Here is a 24761-nt window from a genome sequence, read left to right as displayed (position 1 = left end):
AAGCAGGAACAGAAGCATCAAAGTAACCTTTGAATGCAGAATTTTATGATAAATATATTGAATTCTTTTTGTTTCCTCTGCAACTTTTTGCTTATGCAAATATTTTGCCAATATTAAAAGAAGACAGACCTTGAAATTACCTACTGAGTTACAGGGATAAACTTACAGGTACATTTACCTCATTTGGTATGGTCCTACATATTATCAGAATTCAAATATATATATTTTTAATAGTTACAAGTATTTTTAGGAAGTTTTTAGAAGTGTGCTCTTTCTTTCCTTTCTTTCTTTCTTTCTTTCTTTCTTTCTTTCTTTCTTTCTTTCTTTCTTTCTTTCTCTTTCATTTCTTTTTCTTTCTTTCTTTCTTTCTCTTTCTTTCTTTCTTTCTCTTTCTTTCTTTCTTTCTTTCTTTCTTTCTTTCTTTCTTTCTTTCTTTCTTTCTTTCTTTCTTTCTTTCTTTCTTTCTTTCTTTCTTTCTTTCTTTCTCTTTCTTTCTTTCTTTCTTTCTTTCTTTTTCTTTCTTTCTTTCTTTCTTTCTTTCTTTCTTTCTTTCTTTCTGTCTTTCTTTCTGTCTTTCTTTCTTTCTCTTTCTTTCTTTCTCTTTTTCTTTCTTTCTCTTTCTTTCTTTCTTTTCCTTCCTTCCTTCCTTCCTTCCTTCCTTCCTTCCTTCCTTCCTTCCTTCCTTCCTTCCTTCCTTCCCTCCTTCCCTCCTTCCCTCCTTCCTTCCTTCCCTCCTTCCCTCCTTCCCTCCTTCCCTCCTTCCTTCCTTCCTTCCTTCCTTCTTTTTAAAGGTAGCAATAACCCCCCAAAAGACAAAAATATGAAGGTTTTTTTCTTCTTTATTCTGCATCTTATTTCTTCCTTCCCTCCTATTATCTGATGCCATATGTAACCCCCACTCTTGAAGAATCTCAGCCCCTCTGTCCTTCACATATTTACTTTTCCCAGTACACATATGAGGTAACAGTGGTATGTCATATCCTCTTTAAAAAAGAATTATACTATATCAAATCCACAAAAGCAGTATGGAAAGTTTAAAGATTTTTTATGTCTTCATAGGATTACAACATAGAAGAAAGGATCAGAATGCAGTTTACCAGCTACCTCCAGGTTAGGACACGAATTATGTTAATTTTGTTAATTTTACTCTTTCTGTGCACACATTTGTGCATACTGTGGTACAAGTTAATACATTTTCTATAGGTGCTGTGGAATGTGTCTTGTATGAGTGCCAGTCAGTAACACTGATGTATGGGCTTCCCAACAAAAGAAGGAGACGCAGAGCTGAACTTCCTTAAATTAAGAAGTCATTGAGCACTCTCTCGTCTTCTGAGTAAATCTTACAGCTATTAGACTGCTACATAGAAACTGGTTTGTGGCATTGCTGCTCTGCTAAAAGAAAAATAAACCAATATTAAAGAACAGCCATTTTTGCCTTCTCAAAGGGCAAGATCGTAGCTTTCAAAAGTGGAGTTGTGAATTTCCATCTCATATCACTGCAATGCTTAGGCCTGCAAGAACGTAGACAAACTCTGTAGAGAGGCAGAGGCTCCCTCCTGCATCTCTTTCTGTAGGTCAGTGTAGTTGTTCCCTGCTGCTGTGTTCACAGCTGTGAAATCCATGCCAGGCAGTAGAGCTTGCAAAGGGCTGAAGTACCATCTTTATACATATGGTCAAACCTAACTTGGTCAAACCTGGCTACACTAAGAAGAAAAAATAAATAAATATGAGGAATTAAAAGGCATTACAGTTAGCAAGGGGGAGTAAAATATATTAATTTAAAGAAAATGAGTTGTTTTGTAATCAACATGTTTCATAACATCAGACAACAAAATGGAGCAGGATAATGTAAATTTATAAGATAGGCTGGAGCAAAGGACTGGAAGTCTGTCTAGGAACTTTTTCCAGGCCAATCTAAAGCTCATGACCATTGAAGGAAAACTTTCTGCTGCTATCTGTGCGCTCTGTATCGGGTTCTTCAGGTCTGTGTGAAACAATTTAAACAGCTTTAGCATCATAGTACCTCTATCATACTTTTCCTCCCAGTGAAAATAGTCAAATGATTATAATTAATCAAATAATTACAATTAACTACTTTGTTGAACTGGGACTTAAATAGAGGAGCAGAAAACAGCTGAAGGTAAAATAGAGTCTATGCATTTTAATCTTCTCCTTCTTTCCATGAATACTTCACAGGACATAACATATTGTTTTGAAAAAACTCTGCATTTTAACCACAGTTTGTCCCATAATCTGTATCACACATTTGGCAGCCTATGTAACTTTGATAAAGGAAAATAAATTATTGCACACAGAATAAAAAAATGTTAATTACGCTTTTCATTGGCTTCAGCTAAATCCGTGTTTTGTAATGGATTTAGGCATATGGAACTACAGCCCAGAGGCTGAAATAACAGCTTGTCTTTTGCAGGGCTTACAGACCACAGGAAGCATGCTGTCGATGTGTCTTCAAAATGACCTTCTGATGGGGAAAGAAAGAATGGAACTATAGATGCTTATTGAATACATACTGCACACTCGATTACAATTACTAGAGGAATTGGTCTAATCAGTAATATATTAGCAGATAATGCTAATTATTTGAGAAAGAACAACAGAATAAATTTGCATGCAGACGCTGTATAAGGAATGCAACAGTATTGAATCTATATACCTTAAGGAATCACATTTATATTATGCACATGCAAAACCAATGAACAAGAAGGTGACTTTTTAGTGTGGATGCACTTCAGGCATTAACTCATTAACAATATAACAATGAATAATAAATGCTTGAAATAAACTGAGCTTCTCATATCTGTCTCTAATGAAGATATAATTAAAAGTAAGTTGCAAATGGGAAGTCTTGTATGAAATACAGTTCTTAAGTAAAATTAATGTTATCTTCAGTGAACTGGCAAAAATGTTTTGCTTAGAAATGAGTAATTCCATAATCACAGGGATTTGAAAAAGATATGATCTCATATGCATTACAAAGAAAAAAATAAAAGCTTTTTCTTACCTGTTGAATACTATAAAGCAAGAAAAAATGCTGTAAGGAAACTGACTTGCAATATATCCATTTTTAAAGGTAAGTTGTCTGTGGCACTTTCTTCAAGATCAGTGGAGTCCTAATTACTTCACGTTACATACAGGACAAAACAGCAGTTAAAGGCATATACAAGAGTTTCTGTTTCTAACTCTCTGAGTCTGACTTAGGAGGGGTGATCTTCTCAGAGGACATTCTCTTAATGGTATCTTCAGTGCAAGGGAAAAACAAACTGAAAGGGAAAAACAAATAAATGTCTAATATTTCATACAACTCCAGTTTCCTTTTGAATATCTCATTCCAGACAAAAAGTATTTCTGTCTGAAACTAAAGGCATTTACTGAAACACAGTGCTTTCTACTGAAGGTGTTCTCTGGAAGGCTTAGCTGTTGAGCTGTCCACTCAATGAGAAGTGTCTTGAACAGTGAATAAATGCTTTTCTTAACGCTTTGAGGATATCAATGAGTGAATTTCCAGATCTGGGTGCATTCTGCAGCCCTGTCCCAACCTTCTGTCAGCACAGAACCTGAAACTACACATGGACTTTTGTAGTCAAGGGAAAGAAACGTGGGCTTGTGGGCAAAAAGATGAACCATAGCAAATGAGGAGCCCACCACGTGCCCAGGCAGAATGACTGGAGGACTGATGTCAGAATGTGCCACTGGGACAGTCTCTAGCCAAATTTTCATCTTCTTTGTGCATATAGGCCTTAATATAGCCTACACAATGCCTTTCAGTAAAAGTCTAATTCCTCAATGGACAGACTACATCTCAGAAGCTATAAGAAACCCCCTGAGAGCAATCAAAATGTAATGATTTACTCCTAGAATCATAAACTGACCTTAAAGGATTTTCTGTGGAAAACACCAATACTTCCCACATCACATAAAAAGAGAAGTAAAATAATTCAAAACTGGAACCTTTGTTAATTGAACTCTCCATACATACTGCAAATATATTTCTACGATAACCAGGGCTGTCCCTCTTCACAGGTTTGTGGAGAAAGATTTTGCCCCTCTGAATGAAGTAGCAGCTCTGAATATTGTATCAGCCCAATATTTGGCTGATACAATTCATTTTGTTCTCAAACTGTAGTACCATCACCATTGCATAGATAATTTCGTTCCAGCTTTCCACTCCCTACACAGTTTTATGCCACTTCTGCCTCTCCTTCCTCACTCCCTTCTGACTTACTGATATGCCTTACTCTTTCTTTTAGACAGGGATTGCTTCTCCATCTTGCAGGCACAAAGAGCCTGTAAAAAATCCCATCTTCCTTTCAGTGGTCAGGGATGATGTCTGGACTGTCTGGAATTTTATTTCTTTTCCACACTGAGAGATGAAACGAGTGGCCAGAATCCCTTTCTCTCCACCTGCCTGGATGTTGTGATAGAAGGAGGGAAGGAAGAAAGGGGAAGAAGGCAGAAGCCATCTTTGCCCTTCAGAAAAGTAACCATCTGTGCGAAAATGGCTGTGGGTATCTGAGGAGAAAAGAGGCATGATATTCTTCTCAGAAGGCCTGATTGGCCTGAGCTCTAAAAGGCATTCAAGTGAAGCAGGCAAACATTCAAGCAGGTTTTCTACACGTTCACATTCCCAGGAAGACTGGAGCTTCTTGTTTTGGTCTCTGCTCCATTTTTGTCTCTTACAAATTTGCCTTAGCTGGCTATATTTGAAACTCAAAGAGGTTGTGACACTAGAATCTAAATCTTTTCTACGCCTTGTGGCACACAGGTAAACAAAGTATGGAGTAAAGTTTGAGAAGTAAAAAGAAAAAAAAATAAAAAAGGAAGAGCTGTCACATATGGACAGAAGTCAGATAACAGTGAAATTACATAAGCAGCACTGTGCTCAAGATCTTGTTTTCCCGAGGCTTCTACATTTTTTGTGTTTAAGAATAAAGAATATGCGTCTAAGAATAAACAATGTGTGAATAAATAAGGGGCTTCTGATCCCTTGCTTTACCACCAGTCTGCCCCCAAGGGTTGTTGCTACCTGAAACATGAGCTCCCTGCAGCCAGTGAAACTTGAGATGAGCGTACCTAAGTAGCTGTAGGCTTGCAAGGGCTGGTGCACTGATCTGTGGTCTATGTAGGCAGATTGTGAAGCTTTACTGGTAAAGAGGGATGTCATACACAAGAACACAGTCGTCTGCTCGAGGATGCAGGTTCATAATTCTAAGTTTCAATCAATCAGAACAGAAAAATTAGAGAATCATATGGTTTGGGTTGGAAGGGACCTTATAGATCACCTAATCATCTGAAAATCTCCTGTTCCTTAATGCTTTCTCCTTTTGTGAAACAATCTTGCATTGACTATGGATGAACTTCATTTGTGATCGTGGTTACGTTGTACATATATCACATTTAATGAAATTACTTCCTACATTAGATATTAGAAGCCATCTATCGTATTATTTATTCGTCACTTTAATGCATTCTTATGGGGCATAAACAAGATCAGGGAGAGCTGTTAGCTTTCCTGAGCACAGAAAGAATCACATATACCAGATGTGAAATCTCTAGGAATCTAGATCCGTGTGACTTGCCCAAAAGTTATGGAAGGAAAGACAATGGTCCAAATGCGCTTTATGAATGATAAAACAAAATAAAATAAAACAGAACAAACAGGTCCTGTTACTAAGATCCCACAATCCCAGGATTTTTCTGGGTATGAATTTAAGGATGTATGGTAGTTCCTGTTCCATTAAAAAATAATGTGCTACATAAATTGCTAGATATAATATGGGCCATCTGTTTTTATTTTTATTGGGTCTCTTACTCCTTCAATTTAGTATGGCTGCAATTCCAAAGGCTTACTAGGACAAATACTTCTTTTAACTGTGGAAAACTGCAAGATATTATGCTATGAATAACACTTCATTTTTGAAATACTGATATTTTGAAAGCACTCTACACATTTAAGAACCCCAAATCTTGCTATAAATTAATTATAAAATCCACTATTTGTGTAACAGTGGCATACTGACATACAGACTTTACAGACTTGGGAAAAAACTTGCACTTGGAATATAATAAATATGCTTTTTCATATTTGTTGAACATGTTAAACCATTCTTACCGTAGAAAAGAAAACAGTCCTTGAATTAGTCTTACTCTAAATGGAACATTAATGTGTTGATTATTTGAAGTCAGTAAGAGAGAGAGGGAGACACTTGGCAGCACATTCATTGTGTTTCACTTTTATTTTCTCTGCTTCAAAATCATCTTATAACTATGCTTTTCCTTCACAACTTGATATCAGGGAGTAGGGAACACAGCTGAGTTTTGCATACAGACTACATCCTGGAGAACATATAAGTAGCTGTTTTTTTTTTCTTCATCCTGGAGAACATATAAGTAGCTGGTTTTTTTTTCTTTTTTTTTTTTTCTTTTTTCAATATGGTCACATTCATTCCGTGAATGAGGTGAAGAAACAATTAATGCCATTTTTAGAGACTGCAAGGGAAAAAACATGAATTTCTTCCAGTGATCCATACAAGGAGTATTGTTAGGCCTTGTTTCTTGTTTTCTGCAGCCCCAGTGCCAACACATAACATGAATCTTTAGTGCCTGTTCAAGATTTTTCTATCTATTCCAAAAATAGAATGTTGGTTTTAATTCAACACAACTATTTGAAAATGAAATGATAAAACTTGATTTGCTAAGCGTCCTCATTTTTATACGTTTTCTACCTGCTGCATTTCCAGCAAAACATGAAGCAAACTTTATAATGGGAACATTAAATATTCAATCCAAATACTAATATTAAGTGTTGATTTTCTTCCAATTTTAATGCAGCTGGAAGCCGATAATGAAGTCCAAGCTAAGCTGTAATGTTACTGATGTAATAAAAATGATAATTTTCTTTGCAGCAACAGTTAATGGTAGATGCTCAATGTTTTTCAGAAATCAAAAACTTGAGCCAATTTGGCTCAGGTACATTTGTACCAACTTTATGATTCCAATGAGACTGCAAGCATGTAAATGGAAGAACAGAGTTTAAATAAAATTCACATTTTATTTTGAAAGAAAATTGCATCTCTTCGTGTAAATGTTCTGAACTGATAGAATAGGTGATTATCTCCTTTGACAGAAATAACCATGGCCACTCAGTTACAAACAGAGATAAGCTGAAGGAGAAAGCAGTACATTACAGAAAGATACCTGCTGATAATCTATTTTTACAGGCACAAAACAAATTTTTAGTGGTAGGCAGTTACGCTTGTAAATAGGTAGATATTGCTCCAATTCTGGATATTCTATACTCCTGGCTGCAATAGAAAGTTGTAGTAAGTTACAGTTTGACAATTAAATTTTTTTCTAAGTCAATCCCTATCAGTCTACCTTTTTTCCTAAAAAACAAACCAACAAACACAAAACAGAGTACTGATGCCAATAAAAAGGATTCACAGGTAGTATATGATTGTGAATGGTTTTCTTAGCAGCAGACAGAAAAGGAGGGAGATTTTACAAATAAAGACAATGTCAGCTGGAATGTATTCTTTTTACAAAAACAACAACAAAATCCAATAGGAGCAAAAGCATAAGAAGCTGCAGCTGGATCTCAAACATACTCAGTCACAAAAGCATATACAAAGAAGTTCATTAAATTTTTCAATGGAGTTATACACATTAGCTTTCTTCTCATAATATTTATTCCTCCCCATGTTTAAACTTAGCCAAAGAATAAAAAGGACCATTTTGAAGAATGTAGAGGGAAAACTGACAAAGCCTGTATTGCAATTACCTTTTCTGGATTCATTTCATAGGCTTGCATTTTCAGCCACATCAGAACCTTTACTCTGCCCAAACTGACCCTCTGAGCAGCTTTTGTTGCAGATTTTGATGTCATAGATTGCCTCTTTTAGTTGGAAAGGAAACTGAGGGAAAATGGAAAGTTCAGAAAAGGTAGACTGATAGGGAAGACAGGAAAACTACCCAATCCTTCACTGTTAAATGTTTTTATTCTTGCACTCTTTGCTACAGTTTTGCCCTATGGAAACTGCATTCTAAAGAAAGAATTTAATTCTACAGAACAGTGTATCGCAAAATATCATAGGCTTGCATCTGACAAGGGATTGACATGGTGGAATAGATGTTGAAACCGAGTATCTATCTGAAAGTCCTTTATTTATTTAGTCTTTTCCATGTTTCCTTGTTGTTAGTATATGCTCATTATTTGTGTTTAAGTCAAAGTGCTTTTTTCACAATTCAGAATTTCTAGTGCTATGTCCCCATTTCTGTTTGCACTTGAATTTATGTCAAAAATTCATCCCTTGTTCTGTACTGCATACATGAACTACACTAACAACAGGCCATCTTCTTTATAGCAGCCCTGGGTTGTATAATATTTTTAATAAAATTACTCTAATTTTCAATAAAGAAATAATCACATATTCAAATAATTACCATGTAAAGACAGCTGCTTGCTCATTGAATAGTCTCTAGCAGCAACATGGACATTAAAAGAGCTGGATTGATGTTGGATAGATCTCAGTAGCAGCTGTGGGGTGAAGAGAGAATGACCCATAGGTAATGTAGCTTTCTGTGAAGAATCAAAGGAACACAGGGAATGGTCTCCATGCTCCATCCTTCTCCCTCTTCAAGTACATGGTGCAGATTCTCTAGCAAATGGGCATCTGTAAGAGGTATTGTCAAGGGACATCGTTACAAGGGCAGCTGTCTGCTTTTTGCTTGTGGGAAGGAAACCCTGCATGATGAGTGCCTTTCTGCAAAAGAATTAGCATAAACTCCCAGGATCTTTGTTTTGAATGACCATAAAGATAAACAATCAGATGAAAAATGTACTCTAGCCAATGGAAATCTAAAGAAAATCAGTGTATAAATAAATGCAACTTCTATTTTTTTCAGTTACATTCAAATATTGACAACACTACAACCTCTCCTTCTGCCATAAGGCTTTATAAATAAGTATGCTTATAAATAAAAATTGAGCGTATGACTTTATCATCAATACAGAATTATGTAGAATGATAGTTTTTATATTAGACATTTTTTTTTTCTGGGTAATTAATTATCATATCCTGATGTGTACAATAAGGAACCTCCTAAATCAGGTATGAGTACAGATGCAAATCTTTATTTCACATCAAAGAAGCTGAAGATAGCGTTTCCACAGTATGTTGCTTATCCCCCAAACCATAACATAATAATGCATAGTTTTTACCACATGTTAAAACAAAGACAATGAAAACAATCATGGCCAGTCAGCACTGAAGCTATAATGCCACTAATCAGTATTTACAAATGAGCATGCTCAACCCACATGATAACATAATTGCCACTAGCTGTTATGAGCAAAAGCAAAATCTTATGCTTACATTAAAAACAACAATATTTGTAAGAACATTGCTTAAATATTCACTTCAATATTTTTAGAAAGTTGAGTGTTTACAATACTGCTTCAAATCAAACTTTGTTTCTAATAGAACTAATTAAAAGGTATGTTTACAGACAACAGCAAGCAGTAGGCAATTTATTGAAATAAACGTTAGCAAAGTATCACTGTCAGAGCTTGAAAATAAGACAAAATACTGCTAGAATATGTGGTTGTGAAACTCATTATATTCACACACAAAATATAATAAACTAGCTGATGTAACATAAATGCCCAGTATACTTAGCTTTGCTGCTGATTTTGAAGTTATCTCTTATGTGCTGTTGCCACTTTTGTCATCTGAAGTAGCTGTTGAGGAGATAGCCCCGATACATCTGCATAATGCTGAAGGTTCCCATACAGTTTCTGGTCCTCTCCTGCACTTTCCACGCTGTCCTTCTTACTCTGCCCTGCCCCTCCTCCCCTCAACCCCCCCCTCCCCCCCATTGTTTTTTTTTTTTTACTACAGCTCTAACTTTTCTAGGTAAAAACTTTTATATCTTTATAGCCACTTTTGCAGAACAGGATTAACTGGTTGTCTGAATACCACCATAGTAGCAATACATGGATGTATTTTACTGTTTCATACTAGAAAAAATGGCAGTGGATCACACTCCTTTGCAATTTGTAATAAACACTTGAAAACTTGCTTGAAAACTGGGAGAAGTAGCATTGCTTTCTTTATTGTGTGATGACTGATAGGCAACACCCAGCACACATTCCTAATTCAGTCCCGTATTTTCTGTGCTAGCTACAAGAAATTTATTCCTCCTATATACTGATCTCTCTTTGTTCATGTTACTTTTTTAGGGATGTCTCGTGCATACAGAGAGGTATGCACAAGTAAAGCTTGAAGGCTGAATTTCCTGGGCTTCAATATCACTAAAAAAAATCTAGTAATAGCACCTCCATATCTTTGCCAGCCTACCTTACCAATTTCCTTATAAGAGATGCTACAAATAGTATGAGGTTAAGTACATACAATATTGAAGAAAATTACAAGGGACAGTAACAGTTTGCTTGCTGGCTCACCGGTAGCAGTGTACTGCCTTTGACAGTGACCATTGCTAGTACCTCTAGAAGCAGTTAAAAAGTACAGGAAAGTTAAAAAAAAAAAAAAAAGGCAACAAAAAAAAACAGCAAACGATTTTCAAAGTGGTAATTGACTGATGACAGCTTCTGCACTCCTGAGCGATCTAGAAATAGATCAACTACATAACAATTCTGTTTCGTCCTTCTCTATTTATTTATGCCACTGTATCGTACAGTGCAATTCGGTAATTATGCAGGTACTTTATTGGAGACATTGGTCTTTCGATGATAATTTTTCAACAGCTCATTCCAGTTCATAAAAGTACGAGTAACAGGGAGTTTCCTTCGCAGATCTTTCCTCCACATATCCTCTGACAAGGCCTGAATGTTTTGCAGAATAGCAGTATGAATCTTGTCATCTTCAGTTTTCACGAACTTCACAAAATCTGAGACAAACTGATTTCGGTCTATCACATGCAGAGACGCACTTACAGACTTTCTGATGGTACCATGGAGGTTAGCATCTTTGAAGTAGTGTAACTGGAGAAGAAATACCCCTGTAACCCGAGTCATAATTGGAGTCAGGGCAAAAGTCCAGTCAGACTTCCAAAGGCTGTTCCAGTGTTTTAAGGGCTGGTACTCATGAGCCTCAATGCAGGACACAAACATCTGCCTTTTGCCCAGGGATTTTTTGAACACGCAGCAGTTCCCTGCTGGAAAGTAGCAGTTCACATAGGTGTTCAATCCCTTGTGGAGGGCTCCTCTCCACAGCTCCTCCTCATCTAACATCACGCTGTGCAAATAGGTTTTGCTGGTTATTCCACTCAAATGGTCAAACTCAAAAGAGAATTTGTCTTGGGGGTAAAAGAAGCGGTTTCCCCCTAAATCATTGTAGTGGGTCAATAGCACAGTGCTCCCATTTACTTGGACAGGGGTGAAGTTTTTCTTGTTGTGATGGGCACCAGCATGGGTAGCCTCCTGCCTCACCAGCTCATCATCTTTGACCAGAGCATAGAGGTCTTGGACAACCTGCCCAAACTCCCCAGGAGGGGACTGGTGCAGCAGTCTGCAAATGAGGGACACCTTCTCCGGCTCACCCTGCTTCACGCTCATGCTGGGAGTCCTGGCCAAGCAAAGGTCAGGGCACCACTGGTGAGGGAAGGGGGCACAGGGAGCCTGAGGGCAAAACCACAAGATGGTGGGGTGTGGGGAGCAGCGGTGGGCAGGGCCCTGCTCCAGGGCCCCGCAGTTTGTGACCTCACAGCAGCACCCGGGGCCAGCCCAAGCAGGGGGCTCAGTCTGGGGACAGCGCAGGGAGGGTGCTGGGGGCCCCAGCAGGGGCAGAGGGGTGCGAGGGAGGGGAAAGGGGCCTGCTGGGAGCTGGAGCAAGCCGAAGTGATGTTCTACCAAACGCTGCCAACACCACTGGAGTGAAGAGACCAGAGCAGGCAATGTGGAGCTGCCATGGAGGAGAACAGATATCCTCCTCCTCTCCTTGCTCTTCCTTGTGACAGCTGCCATTATGTAACCTCCCTCTGCCCATGCCTGCCCCAAGGCCCAGGCCCACCCTAAGCCCATATGGGACCAGAGGAGGTTCAGCTGGGGCCGGTTAGGCCTGTTGGGTGGGCAGGGTGCCAGGCGCCCTCGAGGCACTGCTGCTTGTTGTGGACACCCCTCTTCCAACTGTCCCCTATGGCAGCTTGATCCCTTTGGCCTCCCCACGTTTCCTTTCTCTCACTACAGCCCTTTCTTCACCCTGACTACCTTTCGTTTTCCTGCGTACCCTCCCTGTGACTTTCTTTGGCTCTTTTCTGTCACTCTTACTCCTCAGGGTCTCTGGGTGTGGAGCAATGTGTTTCTGCACACCCCATGACCTGCTATCAGAAATCAGAAAAAAAGGAGGTTTGAGTATGAGAAGAAAAATATGCAAGCTTTTTAGGTTCAAATATTTAAACCTCTAACCCTGCCCCCCCCACTAAGAGACAATGACATGGGGCAGATGTTTCCTTAATGTGATCTCTTGTACATGGTTTTTGAACATCATTCAGGATGAGTTCATGAATGGGAAGATTGATTTAGACAGCACAATGAAGCTGCTTGAAAAACTGCATGTCACTTTTGATGTTGCTCATGTGAAACATGTTTTCAAGGTGAGGAATATGTAGATTTAGAAAATAAATAAATTTAGAAGGCCAGTTACACAAGGGCCTTATATTTGCTTATCTCCTTTTTTTTTTTTTTTTTTAAATTAGCGTTTCAAGAAGTGAATTTCATGTTGGTATGGTAGTAGGGTGTGTGCAAAATCAGCAAATAATTTGCCACATCCAGCTCTTTTGTTTCTGTGTAAAACAGATAACTGAGTGGTTGCATTACTACCAGTGCTTCACCACACCAAAGTAGTGTTGAGTGATAAAAAATATGTAAGTCTTGGTAACCAACTGTTCTGTAACTAGGCCTCACTGGAGGAAAATGTAAATATTCTGGCTTCATCCTATGTGGCTGCTTTTGTGATCAAGCTAATGAGCCCAGCAGTGCCTGTCTGATGCTGGTCAGAGCCATTAGAGTGACTTCTTAACAATCCTCTTGCCAGAACAACAAAATGGAGATGTCTGATCTGTTCCAGCTTCAAGTTGACATAGCTCCAGCACACTTTCTTATTCAATTCCACCATACCTCTCTTGTGAAGTATGTAAGAGGTGTGCCTGGATGTCCCATCCATCCATTGCACTCTAACCCTGGGGGAAGGATGTGGACTTAAAATACAGCAACATTTAAAGAGTTTTCTATGAAGGCTACATTTGTGTCTTTGACATATTGAGGATTCATGTTCTTCAGGTCTGCTCTAGTAATTACTCAAAAGATTACTCAAAAGATGTATGAATTTTCTTTTTAGCTCATTTTTTAACCAAAAGGTTTGGTAAAGGTGTTTTCCTAAAGAAATGAAACTAAATGGTTACATATATATCTGTAATTTCTATGTGACAATTTTGTAAATTGGTTGGCAAATTCTGTCCAGATTTGAAAGAGGAGAACTAGCTCTGGACAGTCCCAAACTTTTAGGTCATGTCATGCTGATAGGCAGGCAGGCAGCAGGAAAGCACTAGGATTTTCTCATTTTATCCTGTTGTGTCATTGTTCTCTGCCTTGTCTAGCCAAGGTAAAAGCAGTGTGAGCGCGATCCTTGGTAAACATGGGGGTTGTGCCCACAATTTTTGAATTTGCATGGCACTGGGAGAATTGCTAACCTTGACAATCTCATGAGAACTTGAAACTATTTTTCATTGTTGTCTTTTATTTTCCACCTACTTCACTTTCTGATAGAAATTTAAGAGAGTTGATCAATTGCAAGTAAAGAGAATAATTGAGGAAATGACCTGTATGGAACAAGTCTGATTGAACTTGTTAAACTTGAAACAGTCGAACTTGAAAGTCAATATGATAATATACAGTCTGATATAGTTGTTCTTAGCAGTGCAGCCATGTTTTCTTTGCTTTTTCAGAATTAAGAGTATTGACAATAGTTTTGGTGCTGAAATTACCCATCAGTATAATAGTATGTAAAATTCAAAGCAATCTGGAAGGATATTTTACTGCCATCGCTGTCAGTAGCTATACATTTGTAATTAATCAAATGGTTATACATGAAAAAAAATCCATTTTATAAGAAGCATAGTTTTTAAAAAGTAATCTGCTTTTGTTGCTGCTGTTGTTGTTTTATTCTCGTTAAATTTATTTTACTGTAGTGCTCCATTGGCAATATCACAATTATGAACATAAAGATTTTTAAGGAATAATAAATTTTATTATAGTTTTCAGAACTAAGTCTGTGTCAAGATACTTGTTTTTCTGGATAGCAAAGATTTGATACGCATTAATAAAAATAAGAACAATAAACCCAACAAAAATAAGAATAAAAACAACAACTTTTTTTATAACAATCTTTTTTTTTTAATATTTTGAAGTGATTTTCATAACTTCAATTTCAAAAGCACCCCTGCTTAGTATTATTGTCTATGTTTCAGAAAAATACAATAAAATAGAAAATTTATTTTTTTTAGCCAGCTTCATTTTGTGCCAGTACCTAAGAGAAGGTCTCCTGAGTCCTGATAAGTTGCTTAATTCTAAAATGAGTTGATGTTTTCTTTTTTTTTATTTAACAGTTATTAGTAAATTTCCAGTTTTCTTAAAGATATTCAAAAACAGATCCATGATATCAACCTGAGATGTGAGATTTTCCATTCAGTAATGAAAAGTGTATTATTAGCATTTGTAGTGAATTATTATCTTTCTTCCGTTTCATTAGAAGCGATTGTTCTCTTCCACAAACTCAAAGCAAATACTTCACTACTGATATGTAATTAAAAAAAATAATAATAATCTTATGTGCTTGTATTGGTTATCTAATGTATTCTTGCTTATTGTTGTACTTGTTCAGACAAGTACAGTGGGTGCTGTACTGCATAGACAGAATCTAGTAATGTAACATTCATCCTTTAGTTTTTATGGTGTCTCTTCAAAATTAATCTAATTCAGTGGTAATCAGAACTCTTAATCAAAGAGCAGACAGAACTCAAGTAAGGCATTTTATGCTTATGCACACTTCTGGGGAAGCTCTGCTAACCATAGTAGGTGCCATGTTATTAGGTACTGAAATCCAGCCTCCTTGTTAGTCTTAGTTTAAGGAGCCAACAATTATGAATGTTGATTAGCTTATGGAGGTAATCAATGGGGCAATTAATTACCATTTGGGTATGATTTTTGTGACCATTTTTGTGAATTTTGTGAAATTTCTGAAGTTTGTCTTAATGTAAAAACTTTCAAGACCAATACAAGCTAAACTACTGGAAACATCTGTATTTCATATGCACAGTTACATATTTACAAAATTTAAAGGGTAGACAACATTGTTAAGCCTGAGAGAAATGTTAATAGCAGAAATGGTAAAAAAATATTATTCTACTCAACTTCTTTTGCCCTTTTGATTTTTCTAGTGGCTTTTATACTGAAGCACTGAAATTAATTAATGTGCTAACGTTTTGTAAGCTCTATTTATGAAAACAAGTTTACAGTTTAAGAATTCTAAAAGTGTGAATAATTAATCTGAGTTAAATATTCTGTCTAGTTAAGAATAGAACACAATGTCATAGGTTATTATAAAGTATAATTGCTCCAAACTTATACAATCTTTCTTATTTGACATACTAAAAGACTTTGATCTCATGAAAATTTGCTCATCCTTATTTCATTTTTCAGATTACAACTTGCTGCATGTTGTATGTAAATTTAAAGGATTATACTTACAATATGGTTTAAATTGCTGTTGAAGAGGTATTATATTAAACATATTTTCCACTTGATAACTTTATGCTGAAGATTTACTGTACTGCATAGCATTTTAGTGCAGTTTTATATAATGTCTTAATACTGCATGGGTTATATATTAATGTACTTTGATTACTTAGATGCCAACTATGTCATATGGTATTTTTTAATGTGTATAAAATACATCTAACACAGAAAGTCAAATCTAAATCTTGCATATTGAAGGAAAATATCATTTGATAATGTACCGCAGTCACTGTTGCCTTAAGCTTTCTCTATTTTTCTAGTTCTTATAGTGTTATAATAGACTTTTTATGTGCGTCTTTGTATTGTTTTATATCTTTGTATTGACTGTTTTGATTTTTTTTTCTTCAGAAAACAGTTGACAAGCGGAAGGTCCATACTATTAACATAGAAGATTTCAGGGCAATTTATCGAACTATTGTACACAGAACTGAATTTCATGAACTTTTCTGTGCTTACTCTCCAAACCGCAAAATTCTAGCTGACACTGAGCTCATTGAATTTCTGAAAAAAGAACAATTTCAGACTGAAGATTCTGAAATAAGGGCCTTAGAAATCATTATGAAGTATGAACCTGTTGAAGAAGGTATGCATAGGTTAAGCATTTGATTTATAGCTCTTTTTTTTTTTTTTGTGCTTCTGTCAGTGACTGTGTTTATATTCTTGAATACTCATCTGACTATACAAATTGGAAATTTTAAAGAAAACTAATGTAAGCAAGAGTATTATAATTATGTCTGTTGTATACCATTTATAAGCATATGTACAAAATGTTATTTGCAATTTAGATCTTTAAACATTACAAATATGATAAAACAAGAAATCATTAATAAAGCACAATAAATTTACACAGTATATTGCTCAGCAATAGCACTTGACCAACTCAGTCATTCCTACTTCTTGTTGCTACAGACTTGTCCAAAAACTACATGTTGTTTGCTTCAAATAAAATACAATTTTCATAGAGTAGATGAGCTGATCTACTGCACTCATTTTTTTAATGCCCACTGAGTATTGTAAATGACCATTATTAGGAAGTCAGACTGATTTTTTAGCTTTAGCAACAATCATTTTGTTTAAATAATTAGACAAATATGTTTTGGACTTTAATATAAATTTTGTTTTGTTAGCAAGCTGTCTGCATTTGAGTGTTATCTGGCAGAAAGTTACTGTGGAAGTAATTTAATACAGAGATTTAAAAGAGGAAAACAAATTCTAAGGATATATCTACTGAGAAGGTTATATCTCTTTGTCTTTATTGAGTATGACTAAAACCGTGGACACTTACACTCTGGTTTGATCTCAGCTAGATATCATTAGTAAGAATATCAGGAATGCATCAAAGTAGTCTTGCAAAATGTAGTGGATCCGCGTTTTTGGCAAGCATGGAACCTGATTATCTATCTGTCCCATCATGTTTCTAACGGTGTCGTTAGCCATGTTATTGGGGTTAAAGCTGTCATTAATTATTTATGTTCTCCCAACCTGAAATGCTATTTCTGTTTTGTTCTCTAATCAGCTTATAAGGGTAGGTCTCTAAACACACAGTCATGAAATTGTTCAGATACAAAGGGACCTCAGGAGGATACCTGTTACACCTTTCTGTTCAAGGGCTCTTTTCAATCAAATCTTAAAACTGCGTAAGGACAGAGATCCACAGTTTCCTTAATGTGCCTAGAAATGGCTTCTAAGAGCAATATTGTTTTTCCATGGATGTAAGCTAGGCTGATCAACCTGTAGTTCCTTGAGTTGTCCTCGCTCTTCTTGAGAAAGAGAGCAACATTTGTTTTTCTCCAGTCATGGTGGTCTCCCCTGATAATATGACCTTTCAAAGATAATAGAAAATGGTCTTGCAATGATAACAGCCAACAGCCTCAGCACCTTCAGATGCATTGCTTTTGGTACCATGGGTTTTTATGTGCCAAGCTGTCTACAGTAATCTCTGACTTTATCCCCTTCCACTGCTTGTAGTTCCTTTTCTCCTTGAACCCTGTCTGTAGGCACAAAGCTTACACTTAGTTGATGAAAAGAAAAAGACAGTATTGCGTACTCTAGCCCTATCTGCATTTGCTGTCAATAAACCGCCCGCCCCATTCAACACCAAGCCCACATATTCCTTTTTAAAACACAGAAAATGCAGCAATAAAAATTCTCCATGTTGCCACTGTTCTCCCATGACAATTTCAAAAACTAGTTTAACTTTGGCTTTCTTAACACCATTTCTGTATGCCTAAACAGCTTTTCTGTATTTCTCCCTTGCAAACTGCCAGCACTGACTAGCAGTTTTATAGTTGTTGTTGTTGTTTTTTCATGCTGTTTCACATGTATTTCTCAGGGAATCCATGACATTTCTTGTGTTGCAATAGAAGGAAGCTATCTAAGCAGCTAGCACTGGTAATTCAGCCTGAAATCTGAAGCTCGAGCTGGATTCTTCCAGATTTCAGTAATATCTTGCATCATGATCTGAATCATAAGAACTGTGAGATGAGTGATTCGTTAAATTGATAATATGCATATACTTCAACTGTTGAAGTCTGCTTAAAGTTGTGCTGTTGCATTTCTGCTGAGTTTTCCTGAACATAACTAGAGACAAAATTTGCAGCTAAGCTGAGAAAAGGAAATTAGAGCTAAGTACATTTTATTGGAAGCTGTTACTTTGTTCGGTGGAAGTTGATTATCAGATGTTTAGCTGTATTGGTTTCATTTGGTTCCCAGTCTTTGATACTGGGTGGGATCAGTAACTGGTTAAGGAAAATTAGTAATAAGCCCAAGAAGGAGAAAAATCTTCCTTTTGGGATGATAACCCTGGAATATGTATGCTTCCCATCCCCACTGTTTTGGAAAGAAGAAACTGGATCACTTGTTCAACAAAAAGCAGAAGGCATTAGGTGTTTCAATGAGTCACTCACTGTCCAACAATAGCTACAAAACTTTTGATTCTTTTTACTATTATTTCTGAAATTGCCTTTTAAATTAGAACAAATTTTATTAAATGTATCCTAGTCTTTCTGAAAACTAGTGTGTTTCCCAAGTAATTACAAAAAAAAGCTACCAATTTGAAAGTGTTTTTTTTTTTGTTTTGTTGTGAATGATTTATTCTGATGGGAAAGTTAATAGCTATAAAGAAGCTAAAGGACCAAGAATCTTTACTCAGTTACAAAACATGCTTGTAAATATCAAATAAAGTTTCTATAGTTTTTATTTAATTTCTGGTTTAAGACTCTAAGCCAAATTCTTGTTTGTTTCTTCATCTGTGAGAAAATTGTTTATCTTGTAATTGGAAATAATCTCTCTGAATTAAATAATAGCTGTTCATGCTCCAAAGGAGCATTGTTCATGCTTCTTTGACTGAACAAATACTCCTACTCAAACATACTTAGTGGAAAGTTTCAGATATGATTGACATGATAGTTGATTCATATGGTGTTGTGATAGACCATTTTGTGCAACTGTCATGCTGAATTTGATATAGAATATTCTTCATCAGGGTGATCTGTTAGATTCATCTGCCCGCCTTGTCCTATATATTACAGAAAGGGAAAAGAGCAGATTTTGACACTTGATTGACTGGTTTGCTAATAGCATCAACTGTTACCTGATAAACTTGGTAACTTTGGTATGTCAAGATAATCATAAAAGCAGTGACTAGAGGTGCACAACATTGATAAATCCATTGATAACATTTTGTCCATCCTTAACATTTGTGTCCACAGAAAGAAGACTTTTCAATATCATTAAGAGACATAACCCTAAATTGTCTCTCTTAAGATACTGTACTTAGTTCAGGAACAGCATGCAATACATTGCTCTTCCATTTTTATTATACAATTTAAATTTCTAATGGCAAAATACTGCATTAACAGATTTGTGTGTGTGTGTGTTAAAGCTTGCATTTTTGACTGAAGGATTCCTGCTACGGAGCTTGGATGTGCGCAAGTCGATGGGGCCGGATGGGATCCACCCGAGGGTACTGAAAGAACTGGCGGAGGAGCTGGCCGAGCCGCTTTCCATCATTTATCAGCAGTCCTGGCTATCGGGGGAGGTCCCAGTTGGCTGGCGGCTAGCCAATGTGACGCCCATCTATAAGAAGGGCCGGAGGGCAGACCCGGGGAACTATAGGCCTGTCAGTTTGACCTCAGTGCCAGGAAAGCTCATGGAGCAGATTATCTTGAGGGTCATCACGCGGCACTTGCAGGGCAAGCAGGCGATCAGGCCCAGTCAGCATGGGTTTATGAAAGGCAGGTCCTGCTTGACGAACCTGATCTCCTTCTATGACCAAGTGACGCGCTTGGTGGATGAGGGAAAGGCTGTGGATGTGGTTTACCTTGACCTCAGTAAGGCTTTTGACACCGTTCCCCACAACATTCTCCTCAAGAAACTGGCTGCTCGGGGCTTGGACTGGCGTACGCTTCGCTGGGTTAGAAACTGGCTGGATAGCCGGGCCCAGAGAGTTGTGGTGAATGGAGTCAAATCTGGTTGGAGGCTGGTCACTAGTGGTGTCCCCCAGGGCTCGGTACTGGGGCCGGTCCTCTTTAATATCTTTATTGATGATCTGGATGAGGGCGTCCAGTGCACCCTCAGTAAGTTTGCAGATGACACCAAGCTAAGTGCGTGTGTCAATCTGCTCGAGGGCAGAAAGGCTCTGCAGGAGGATCTGGATAGGCTGGAGCGATGGGCTGAGGTCAACTGTATGAAGTTCAACAAGGCCAAGTGCCGGGTCCTGCACCTGGGGCGCAACAACCCCAAGCAGAGCTACAGGCTGGGAGATGAGTGGCTGGAAAGCTGCCTGGCTGAGAAGGACCTGGGAGTATTGGTTGATAGTCGGCTGAATATGAGCCAGCAGTGTGCCCAGGTGGCCAAGAAGGCCAACAGCATCCTGGCCTGTATAAGAAGCAGCGTGGCCAGCAGGTCTAGGGAAGTGATTGTGCCCCTGTACTCGGCTCTGGTGAGGCCGCACCTTGAGTACTGTGTTCAGTTTTGGGCCCCTTGCTACAGGAAGGACATGGACGTGCTCGAGCGAGTCCAGAGAAGGGCGACCAAGCTGGTGAGGGGTCTGGAGAACAAGTCTTACGAGGAGCGGCTGAGGGAGCTGGGCTTGTTCAGCCCGGAGAAGAGGAGGCTCAGGGGCGACCTTATCGCTCTCTACAGTTACCTTAAAGGAGGCTGTAGAGAGGTGGGGGTTGGTCTGTTCTCCCACGTGCCTGGTGACAGGACGAGGGGGAATGGGCGAAAGTTGCGACAGGGGAGTTTTAGGTTGGATGTTAGGAAGTACTTCTTTACTGAAAGGGTTGTTAGGCATTGGAATGGGCTGCCCAGGGAGGTGGTGGAGTCACCATCCCTGGAGGTCTTTAAAAGACGTTTAGATGTAGAGCTTAGCGATATGCTTTAGTGGAGTACTTAGTGTTAGGACAGAGGTTGGACTCGATGATCTTGAGGTCTCTTCCAACCTAGAAATCTGTGATACTGTGTGATACTGTGATTCAATGTATGGAAGTGATCATGGAAGTGGTGAATATATGAATCACACCTGACAGTTGCCTCTTGCTAAAATCCAAATGTCAATTTTGTTCTACACAAACATTGTTCTTTCTCCATTTTATTATTAATTTCATATAGAACTCTCAGATAATTGAGATTAAAGAAACCATGTTATGCCAGCCAAAGACACTTTATCTTTCTAAAGTTTAGTATAGCTTTTTGTTGGTTTGCTGTTTGTTTGCTTGTTTTTTAATTGTTGCTAATTATTCAATATTTGCATGGGTGGGATGAAAGGTGCAGTGAGAGTTGGAAGGTACATTCTGTTCATATTTGCATAGTAGTGCTATTCAAAGACTCTGCTCCTATCAGTGTATTTCCTTTCTAGGAAGTACAAAACAAGGTCAAAATTGCAATTCTGCCTTAAAAACATGCTTACTTTGTACATAACTATGTAAGCTTGATACATCTGTCAGATAAACAAATTGAGTGATCTAGAATGTATTATTAATTTGCTCTTTTTTTTGTATTTATTAATATGCTCTTTAATTTTCTTTTTGTAAGTGTACTATCTACATCCAGTACAGATAAATACAATATTTTAGCAATATTTGCCAAACATCTTATGAAAGATGTTTCTTTGTTCCACGAAGAAAGAAAAATGCTTTCAAAGAAGTTCTAAAATAAATAATTAAGAAAGCATAAGGTAATAAACTCTAAAAAACATAGGCATGTAATTTAATATGTTTCTCAAATACTCAGGATATGTCTATAATTCCTCTCTAATATATCTCTATTTACATATATGGCAGTGCTGAAATTTACCTTAACTGGAAGAATGGGGGAAAAAACAAACAAACTATTTTACTACAATTATCTTTGGAAAAAAAATAATTAATACATTTTGTTTCAGACTAGCCAAAGGGGAAGGGAAGAAAAAAGCATTGAACTTTGTAAATAAGAAGCTACAAGAAGACAGAAGTCTTTCCTTGCTTTCACTTTTTATTTCAGCACCAAATAGAAGTGTGTTTGCTAATTAGTGCTAAAGGATCTTAATGGAGATAAAAGCTGAAGTTCCTCTAGAGGAGACACATAAGGCCTTGATTAAAGTATCTATTCACTGTGGAATACTTATTAAGATGTATTCCCATTTCTCTTAAGGTAGAAGCAGTAAATGGACAGAAAATAGTATGATTGTGCTGTTCATCAGAACTTAAAAAGCAGCCCCTTCCAGTCGTAACTGGTTTTGGTATCTTCATCAGACAAGGTTCTAAAGAAACCCAGTAGTTTTCCTCCACTGGTAAAAGAGGTATGAGGTAATGGCAGCAATAATAAAAAAATTAAGTCGTCTTTTATCTTCAGCTATAAAAACTATGATATTTTTACCAAACATCAGGTGTTCTCTGAAAAATTGTTTTAGCAGATGGTATGCCATTTATGTTCACATGATGCTCTTTTGCATATATGCTGCCAGATTTGTTAGATGCAAAGCCCCTTTCTTCCTGCTTACAGATAGGTCTTACTGATTTACAAAGTTGCTTGGCGTTTCGGTGGTTCCTCAGAAACATGAGTTTAATTGCATGCTATTCAGAGACAGCAACTACCAACCCTGGAAAAAAGAGGTGTAAAAAATGTAATTCAAGGGCTGTGATAAGCTATACAAATAAATAAATAAATAATTATATACATATATTTAGTCCATTGATTACAGAAATAAAATGAAATTTGAAGCCAAAGAGCTTATATGTTGGCTAACAAAGTAACAAAAATTTACCTTACAAAGTAATATTTTCACTTTTAGGAGATTGTAGTCATGATGGTATTTATGTAAACATAAGTTCTCTTCATGAGAAGACTTATCTTTTATTAATGACAAGACTAGCCAAAAATTATTAAAAATAATTAAGAAAATAACCAAAAACTTGGAAACTCGGTATTTTTCATTAATTTAAAAGATAACTGTAAATATATATATAAATTAGTAAATAAGAAATGGAAAAAGAAAAAAAAAAGAGTTGCACAACTTGCAGTTTCACAGAGAACAACATAGGGCTTGAAAAATAAATAGTAGTTAAAATCAAATACTGTTGATGAAAAACTTTCTCTTCAAAGGAATTAAGTCTAGTATTCATGTAATTCACAACAGATAAAACAAGCAGCTCGATCGTATTCTATTTTGAGCAACATGTAAAAAACAACAACAAAAACAACCCCCCTCCCTCCATTTCTTAGAGACCCAGAAAGTAGAAACTTAATCCTATTGCTATGCCTAAAACAATATAACATGAACATGTGGATATATCGAAACAGTCAAGATGCTAAACGAGATACAACTATCAATAGACATCAAGGTAATTCTGTAAATATGTCAGTTAAAAGAAAGATCAAGGAAATACTTGATCCACTCACTACCTAAGTACAATCAGGTGGCTATTACTATTAATGAGACCACAGTAAGATTTCAGTCAAAAATATGGAAAAAGAAGAGTGGAACATGTTAAAATGACTTAGTCAGATCAGAGAAGACAAGTTGACAAGTCCGTGAGTTAGAAAATTGACCGTAACAAGCTATAAGAGCTTACCTTTGAAAACACATGGAGAATGGAAGATGGATTGGGAACGATCAAGTGTACTATCTGTGTTAGAGAAATTCCATGGAACTAGACAAATGAAACAAATGATGAATATATAATAACCTCTCACATGGTAAGGGATAGGAGGGATAGTCCATAAAGAAACTGTATCCAAATTCCTTCTATGAGAGAATAACAGCACTGGTGAATAGGGGAAAAATCATACTTTTTAGCATTCTTACATTATAAAAAGCAAGTTGAGGAAGCTGGCAAAATATCTATATGGTATATAAAGAACTCATTACAAAATTACTCTCAGAAGTTAGTCATCAAAGATTTGGCATCAAAATGAAAGGCTATATCAATCTGCAGTTTCACTGAGCATTGTGTTAGGATCCAGACTTCAATGTCATTGATGAGTTTGATGATGGAATAGAAAGTCATCTTATTAAATTTAGATTTATGATCTTTACAAATGGATGATCTAAAAAAAATAAACCCTACATTTTATTTCAGGCATCAGCATTAAGAAATCCTTCTTAATTCACCAATTGGAAAGAGGTGAAGGAGAACTTGAAAAGCATCAGAATTTTAAGAAAGCCTAACTAAAATCAGAAAAATGCAGTGAATTGGATTTGTTTCTTCAGGAAAGGGGAAGTGTAATAGTCTTCTTTTGTATAAGAGACTGAAAGAAACTGAAAGGAATAGTACAAAACAGAACAAACATATTAGACACTGCGGAATTTTCAGGGAAAATATCAAAAACTTTCTAACAGTAAGGTTACTTAGGTGCTGAAATGGTTTCCTAGGAAGTCTGTGTACTCATTGTCAATGGTAGTCTTTAAGAACAGCTTAGACAGACTTCTGGTAGGAATAACATTTCAATC

General features: G+C 37.0%; 2 protein-coding genes across 2 annotated transcripts in view; one reads left to right on the top strand and one right to left on the bottom strand.

Annotated features, from left to right (window-relative positions):
• Positions 1-9986: 9986 nt before the first annotated feature.
• CAPZA3 (capping actin protein of muscle Z-line subunit alpha 3) lies at positions 9987-12447 on the bottom strand. The gene has a single exon (XM_080575457.1). It carries the CDS (start codon positions 12056-12058, stop codon positions 10730-10732), a length of 1329 nt encoding a protein of 442 aa, XP_080431583.1. The 5' UTR covers positions 12059-12447; the 3' UTR covers positions 9987-10729.
• Positions 12448-12465: 18 nt separating this feature from the next.
• Positions 12466-24761, top strand: part of PLCZ1 (phospholipase C zeta 1) — a gene marked incomplete at its 5' end in the record, with an annotated part of 53957 nt that continues 41661 nt past the window's right edge. The window contains 2 exons of the mRNA XM_080575730.1: positions 12466-12630; positions 16178-16412. Of these exons, the coding sequence (XP_080431856.1) occupies positions 12466-12630; positions 16178-16412 (400 nt within the window). The remainder of the gene's footprint in view (positions 12631-16177; positions 16413-24761) is intronic.

The sequence above is a fragment of the Anser brachyrhynchus genome (assembly GCF_964034855.1).
Source record: "Anser brachyrhynchus genome assembly, chromosome: 1".
Taxonomy (NCBI): domain Eukaryota; kingdom Metazoa; phylum Chordata; class Aves; order Anseriformes; family Anatidae; genus Anser; species Anser brachyrhynchus.
The sequence above is the reverse complement of the archived record's forward strand: the minus strand, read 5'-3'. Positions and strand labels throughout refer to the sequence as shown.

Excerpts from the sequence above, each read along its gene's own strand:
- CAPZA3 (XM_080575457.1), bottom strand. The coding sequence starts at position 12,058 with ATGGGCTTAGGGTGGGCCTGGGCCTTGGGGCAGGCATGGGCAGAGGGA.